This window comes from Bos indicus, chromosome 19, assembly GCF_029378745.1.
Source record: "Bos indicus isolate NIAB-ARS_2022 breed Sahiwal x Tharparkar chromosome 19, NIAB-ARS_B.indTharparkar_mat_pri_1.0, whole genome shotgun sequence".
In the NCBI taxonomy this organism is placed as follows: domain Eukaryota; kingdom Metazoa; phylum Chordata; class Mammalia; order Artiodactyla; family Bovidae; genus Bos; species Bos indicus.
The window spans coordinates 42,819,501-42,826,612 of NC_091778.1; the positions used below are offsets into that span (position 1 = coordinate 42,819,501).

Here is a 7,112-nt window from a genome sequence, read left to right on the forward strand (position 1 = left end):
AAGAGAAACAGAGATCACCCTTTTTTACTGTTATGAGTTCTTCAGTATTTGCTGAAGGAGAGCTTCTGCAGATGTGTTTGGGGTACTAATAGCAACCTCCCTTCCCAGGTAAAAATCATGAAGGATGTTTATTCAAAATCAGTTTTACCCTCTCATAGTCACACCTCACATGTAACTGACATTCAGAGAATAAGCTCTGGGTTCGATCCTAACATTGCTACTTACTATAACCATAAGAGAAAAAAATTAGTCATGCAGTTTCTAGTGCTTGGTTGGCATTTAATAAATGTTAGTGCCTGTCCTTTTGTAGGCCTTTGGAAAAGGAAAGGTGGAATGTTTGAGAAATGTTAGCCATTGGACTTTACTGAGTAAGATCCCATAACTAACATGTTTATCATATTCAGATGAGACTTCTTGCCTTAGTGGTCCCACTGGTTCCCTGCTGGCCTGAGTCTCTACTGGGACACATTGTGTTTAGTGAATGTTAACAAATGGTAATAAAGACCTTTAAGGAGAGGATTAAACGACAAGTCCTCCTTCACTTTCAAGTGGCTTTTATATGAAGCATGAACACATAGAGTGAACACTTTAAAAGGAATGAATACAAATGAGAATCATCACTGCTTTGCAAGAGGAAAGTTTATTAGGAGGTTAACAAGGGGATTTGGGGAACTGCAAGACAAATCAAAGCAGCAGAGAGAACCACAAAACTCCTCATGTGACAACTCCCCAGCCCAAACCTGTCAGACCATCAGGTCACAAGAAACTGGCCTTGAATTAAGAGGATCAGGTGGGCCTGGACATTCTCTTTCCAAACTGTGAATTATGGTGGTGACTGGGGTACTATCCAATGGCTGATGGCTGTCAGAGAGCAGGGCTGGTCCATCAATGGTCCTCTGTCTTCACAGTCCTCCTGCTGGCCCTGGCTGTCTAGCACCCAAAGGTGTTGCAAGGCCCAAAGCGGGAGCGTGGGCCGCAGGGGGTGCAGGGATTGGTGACACAGGACCCGACTGATGATGCGTTGGTCGTGGCGCAGGGGTTGCAGGGCAGCCTGGGACACAGAACCATTAGCTCATCAGCATAAGATGGATAATAACAAAAATAAAGGAGCGAGTTCAACCCAAGGAGACAGGGGACAAATAGAAGCCATTTTCTGACTTCTTAGGAAGCCAAGTCTTATTCGGATCACTCCTAAATAAGCCTTGAGATGGAACCAGATCGATAAGCCTGAAGTTGTGGGGAAAGCCCTTCATCCCTCCTCACCTGTGAGATAGATTGATATTATCTACCGCACAGATCATGTTCATGAAAATACTCAGTCAAAAAGTGCTGGACCCTAGAAGTGTTTGAGTAACCTCCCCTTTTTGATACTCAAATGCTCATCCATAACGTGGTTGCCCTGATCCCCAGATCCTCAGATCCCCACTCTGCCTGTCTCAGGGGAATCCCAGCCAGGGTCCATGAAACAATAGGTGTGAAACTGGGGATTAAATCCAAAAGCATTATTCAAGTACATGTGATGGTGGTTACAGGTTTGTTTTCCCTTTTGCTGAAGGTACAAAGCTTTATTTACCCATCAGCCTCCAAAAGCTCACCAGTAGAGGAAACAGTCAGGCTCAGGAGTATCTTTTGGAGCAGACAATACCTTTAGGCCTGGTCTTGACAGCAGCAAACACCCTTCACTTCCCACTGCTGCAGTATTAAACTCTAGTCTTTGCAGATATATTGGCATCAGAAACTTGACCCAGGAAGCCCCCGTTTTGTCTTTTGGTAGGACTGTGCATGTACCATGCCAGGGGTACCACCTGCTCAGTACTCACTTGCAGTCCTCGCTGTCCAGCAGCCCACGGTAGGTGTTGATCTCACACTCCAGCCGGGCCCGCACGTCCAGCAGCACCTGGTACTCCTGGTTCTGCCGCTCCAGGTCACTCCTGATCTCCGCCAGCTGTGACTCCACGTTGCCGATCAGGCCCTGCACCTGGGCCAGCTGGCAGCTGTAGCGGGCCTCCGTCTCCGTCAGGGTGTTCTCCAGGGAGTCTCTCTGTCAGAGGGAAGGGGAGGAAGGTCACAGAGCTGCTCCTTCAGGGGCTTCTCCATCGCTTCCAAACAAGTCACCAGCTCCAAGAGTTCAGGAGAGGGTGGTCCGGAGGGCATCCCAGTGCCCCTGACTCCCCAACCTCACCTCCTCACCAGGAGTCTCATCAGTACCCACCAGGTTGTGCTGGGCCTGAAGCTCCACCTCCAGGGCGTTGACCGTGCGTCTCAGCTCGATGATCTCTGCCTGGTAGGACTGCAGCTGCTCTGAGCTGGACACCACCTGCTTGTTCAGCTCCTCAGTCTGAAACACCAAAGGGCAGAAGAGACAATCAGACCCCACCTGAAGGGCCCCAAGGGGCTGAGGGTCCTGAGAGACCACGTGCCGAGATGCTCACCTGCCTGATGTACCATTCCTCCACGTCCCTGCGGTTGGTCTCCACCAGGGCCTCGTACTGAGCCCTGGTCTCGTTGAGCACACGGTTGAGGTCCACAGTGGGGGCGGCGTCCACCTCCACGTTGAGGCGGTCTCCCAGCTGGCTCCGCAGGGTGTTGACTTCCTGGTGGAGGAAGGGGAAAGAATGAACTCATAGAAAGAAATCTATATATGAATTCTCTTGTGGTGGAAAGGTTGCATTAGAATTTAGGACACATATTGATATAAAACTCGATGAAGTTACTTCCTGTGAGTCAGGCCTCCTGTCTGAGAGTCTCCACATCTGTATCATGAGGCTGCTTGATTGCTAATGTTTCTTGCCACTCCAAGATTCTACCATTTCTTTTTTACTTTTCCTTTGCTCAGTGATAAACCTGGCATGATAACTGGTTTATAATTGTTGCCACTTAAATGCTACTTAAATAGAGAGAAACTAGGCTTAACTGGTCCCATTTACTTCATGTCTTCTTATCATCACACCCTGTCCATGAGGGGTTTTTTCCTCTTCATCTAAACATCTAATGTTTGAGACATGTTTCTGATATCCTAGTGTTACATTCAACCATGAGGTCTGAATCAACCACTATTTCAGTGCCTTCATTTCTTCTATTTTCCTATCTATCCATCCATCCTTCCATCCATTTATTCTAGCTTGGGTTCTACTGTCTAGGTGACACATAAAGAAGTTTGCTATCTCCTTTCAGTCTAAGTCATTAATGGGAAGACAATCTATTCAGAAGACAACCAATCTTATCAAGCAGTAGAAAGTATTTTAAAGTTCTAGCCCCAAATGGAAATAGATTAGATGACCACACCCTTTTAGGTAAAATAAGTAAGCTTCCCCAACAACCCACCAAGGGTGTTTTGAGCATCCAGCAAAATGTTCTCAGCTCTAGGATGTCTAGCAAAGACCTAAAGACCTATATTACCCTGCTCAGGGCAGTTACAGGACTCTCAGTATAGGAATGTCAGGGGCTGCGACTCTCTTACCTGCTCATGGTTCTGCTTGAGGCAGATCAGCTCCTCCTTCAGGGACTCCACCTGGGCCTCCAGGTCAGACTTGCACAGGGTCAGTTCATCCAGGATCCTACGCAGGCCATTGATGTCTGACTCCACCAGCTGCCGCAAGCCCAGCTCTGTCTGGTACCTTGCACACACAAACAGCAGTCAAAGGAGGTCAAAGAGGAAGACTTTTTCCTAGGCTTTACTTGGCTCACCTGGTCTAATTCATTACATTGTGAAATATTTGGAATTTTTGCAGTCTTTTGAAAGGGAAAAAGACCACTGCACAGAGTGAAAAGGCTATTTCCTCCCTGAGACCCACAGAGAAGGTATTGGTGGGGCACCCCTGTATAGTTTTTGTTGTTGCTTAGTCACTAAGTCATGTCTGACTCTTTTGCAAACCAGGCCTGGCTCCCAGGCCAGAATTCTGGAGTGCGGGTGCCATTTCCTTCTCCAGGGGATCTCCCTGACCCAGGGATTATCAAACCCACATCTCCTGCTTTGCAGGCAGATTCTTTACCATTGACCCACCAGGGAAGCCACTGTATAGTTTAAATCTACCTTTAACTTCATTTGTTCTGATTCCCCATCACAGGCTGCTAACAACTAAGCCCTGTCATCCTCCATTCTCAAGTGAGGTGGTGACTTCACTAGAGCACTATAGACCTCCTCACCATCCTTACCAACCACCCTGAGAAGCAACCTGGTATCATGAGAGCAGCACTGGATTAGAAGGCAGTGAGATTCAGCCCTGCCGTGAGGACAGTGGTAAGCTCTTTAATCTCTCTCAACCTCAATTTCCTCATCTGTAAAATGGGAACCAAACTGACATGTCAGGGACACACAGTTTTAAGGACATTAGCCCTCTGTGGCCCCCTAGGCAAAGCAATAAGGCTATTTTTTCCTACTTCATCTTGCTCCACCACCCCCCCAAAAAAAAAAAAAAACATGTGTCAGGTTGGCCCAAAGATGAAAAAATGATATAGGTAGAATCACATTGCAAACTATAAAGTCTCATAAAAATGCAATGGATTCTTGACGATTATAATGGTCATACCTAGAAAAACTGATGGATTCTCTGAAATGAATTTTGGCTCTCATTGTGTCATTTAACTTTTTCCAATGGGCTGATCATAACTCAACTGTATTAAGAGACTTGTGTGGAATATACTTTTAAAGTTGATCCAGATGTTAAGTTGAAAAAGAGAGTGAATAGTGACTGCTTGAGCTCCTTTAAACTAAATTTAAAACACAGAATGCTTGCTTCCAGTGAGGAGACTGACAGTTAACCTAACTCACTGAATGCAAGAAACCTCCCACTATGATCGCAGACAGCTTCTGCTTGCATGCTTCCAGGACAAAGTTCATCACTTTGCAACTCAGCCTGTCCATTACTAAATTGGTCTGATCATTAGAGAAATCTTACTTGGTCCTGAAGTCATCTGCAGCCAGCTTGGCGTTGTCGATCTGCACCACCAGCCTAGCATTCTCTGCCTTGTTGGCCAGGATCTGGGCACAGGATTAATTGTGAAATCAGTTGTAGTAAGAATGAATGTCTCATAACTTAAAATTTAAAACTATTTTCTTTCAAACAGATATTCCTTCCAAAAAGCTTCAAGTCTTCTCACATTCTCAGTTTGAGGATAAGGGGAGGATTCATTAATAGAACTGATCATTTCAAAACTAAAACAGTCAAGAGAAAATGTGCCTTTTGTCATAAATTCTTCTCTTCTTGGTCTGCCTCTTGTTTCCTGCAGTAACTGAACATACTGGGAACCAAATCTCTCATAGTGTTCCTGTTTGCTTAGTGGGAGGTGGGGTGCTAAACCCCAAAAAAACCCAAGCAAACAAAGACAAGTTGGTTATCCTATGCTCACACACCACCATTCCAGCCCTGCTGACCACTCTCCACTCTCCCCTCACATTGCCCTGGACAAAGCTTTTGCACAAAGCTTCTGCCTCTACCTGCAATGCCTGGATGCCTTCACCCACCTAGCAAGACCCTCTACGTAAGCCACATTCCCCTTCCTTCCCCAGTTCCTGCAGGAGTCACTTCTTCCTGGTGCTCCCACAGTAACTGCACCTAGCCAGTTACACATCTAATCACCTTCACTGTGGTTATTTGTTTCCTATCTCCCCTATTACACTGTGAGCTCCTGAAGGAAAGAGACTGTCTCACTCAGTACTTTATCCCTTGTTCCAGCACTGTGCCTCATTCTCACTAAATGTGCAGAAATCAGTGCACGATCTTCAAATCCCACACCGCCTTTCTGACACTCGCTTTGCCAGAACTACTGAATGGTGGACAGTTAATTCTGTCAGAGAATCAAGGGCTTGTGCAATTGAATATAAACTCCTCTTCATCCTTCAAACCATGCTCAGATAGTGCCTCTTCTGAGAAGCCCTCCCTGACCTACATGATGCATTAAGCCCCACTTCTACGCTCACTCTGTACTTATCCCACTTCTACTCCCATATTTGTGACCCTGAATTCTCATGTGTATGCAAGCCCGCTCTGTGTATACTAGGGAGGATTTTGGAGCTGGTGGCTCTTTTACTTTGTTATAGACACACTGTCTTGTTATATCTTGAAATATCTAAGGATTCACGCAGGAAATTCCTAGCTCCAAGAAATAATTCAGGTGCATATTATTATGTTTTAATGCTATGCATGCTCCATGCTTGTATGCTAAAGTCATTTCAGTTGTGTCCAACTCTTTGCAACCCTATGGACTATAGCCTGCCAGGCTCCTCTGTCCATGGAATTTTCCAGGCAAGAATACTGGAATGGGTTGCCATTTCCTTCTCCAAGGGATCGTCCCAACCCAGGGATCCAGCCCATGTCTCTTACATCTCCTGCATTGGCCGGCCGCTTCTCTACCACTAGAGTTACCTGGGAAGCCCCTTTTAATGCTATAGGCTCGGAAAACAAGACCAGAATACCATAATAGGACTAAAGCATCAGTCAGTCTGGTTTTAAACAAGAAGTAGTGTTAGGTTGCTATGACTTTGGTCTAATGCCTTACCCTCTACCCTGTCTGTACCTCTCCTTGCTGGGGCATCCCACATCGATTCTCTAGGATGACATGATGTGTCTTATGTAAGCCAGTGACTTCTATGTCTCTGTCCTTATCATTTTCAACATTAGGTTTGACCAAACTTAAATCCACTTGGAAGTAGGTCTGTCAAATTTAGATAAGTAGTTCTTCAACTGGCAGCTCATCAGTTGGCAGTGCCCACCCCCTCACCTTCTGCTGGAGCTCCTCGATGGTCCGGAAGTAGGACTGGTAGTTGGGGCACACGAGGGGCTCCTGCTGCTGGCTCCGCTCCAGGATGCGGCTCTCCAGCTCTGCATTGTCCCGCTCCAGCTGCCGCACCTTCTCCAGGTAGCTGGCCAGACGGTCGTTCAGGAACTGCATGGTCTCCTTCTCGCTGCCATTGAAGGAGCCCTCGCAGAACCAGTTGCAGCTGCCCACATTGGCGGGGATGTTGCAGGCCCCGGGCAGGGTGGTGCCACAGCAGCTGGAGGGCACGCAGGGCCTGGAGGAGCAGCTGGAGCGGAAGCTCAGGTTGGGCAGGCAGCAGCTGTAAGACATGGTGTTGGAGGGAGCAGAGCTCTGAAGGTCTGTTTCTAAGCCTG

General features: G+C 46.9%; 1 protein-coding gene across 1 annotated transcript; it reads right to left on the reverse strand.

Moving 5' to 3' along the window:
• Window positions 1-672: 672 nt before the first annotated feature.
• LOC109574523 (keratin, type I microfibrillar 48 kDa, component 8C-1-like) lies at window positions 673-7,112 on the reverse strand. Its single transcript, XM_019982582.2, has 7 exons — window positions 6,721-7,112; window positions 4,899-4,981; window positions 3,461-3,617; window positions 2,433-2,594; window positions 2,213-2,338; window positions 1,821-2,041; window positions 673-1,051 (listed from the first exon to the last, which is right to left on the reverse strand). The coding sequence occupies exons 1-7, from the start codon at window positions 7,066-7,068 to the stop codon at window positions 931-933; spliced, it is 1,218 nt and encodes a 405-aa protein (XP_019838141.1). The 5' UTR covers window positions 7,069-7,112; the 3' UTR covers window positions 673-930.

Coding starts and splice junctions, on each gene's coding strand:
- LOC109574523 (XM_019982582.2), bottom strand. CDS start 7,068: ATGTCTTACAGCTGCTGCCTGCCCAACCTGAGCTTCCGCTCCAGCTGC. Junction 3,618..4,898: donor GCAGATGACTTCAGGACCAA/GTAAGATTTCTC, acceptor TGTGTGTGCAAG/GTACCAGACAGAGCTGGGCT. Junction 2,595..3,460: donor TCAAGCAGAACCATGAGCAG/GTAAGAGAGTCG, acceptor TTCCTCCACCAG/GAAGTCAACACCCTGCGGAG.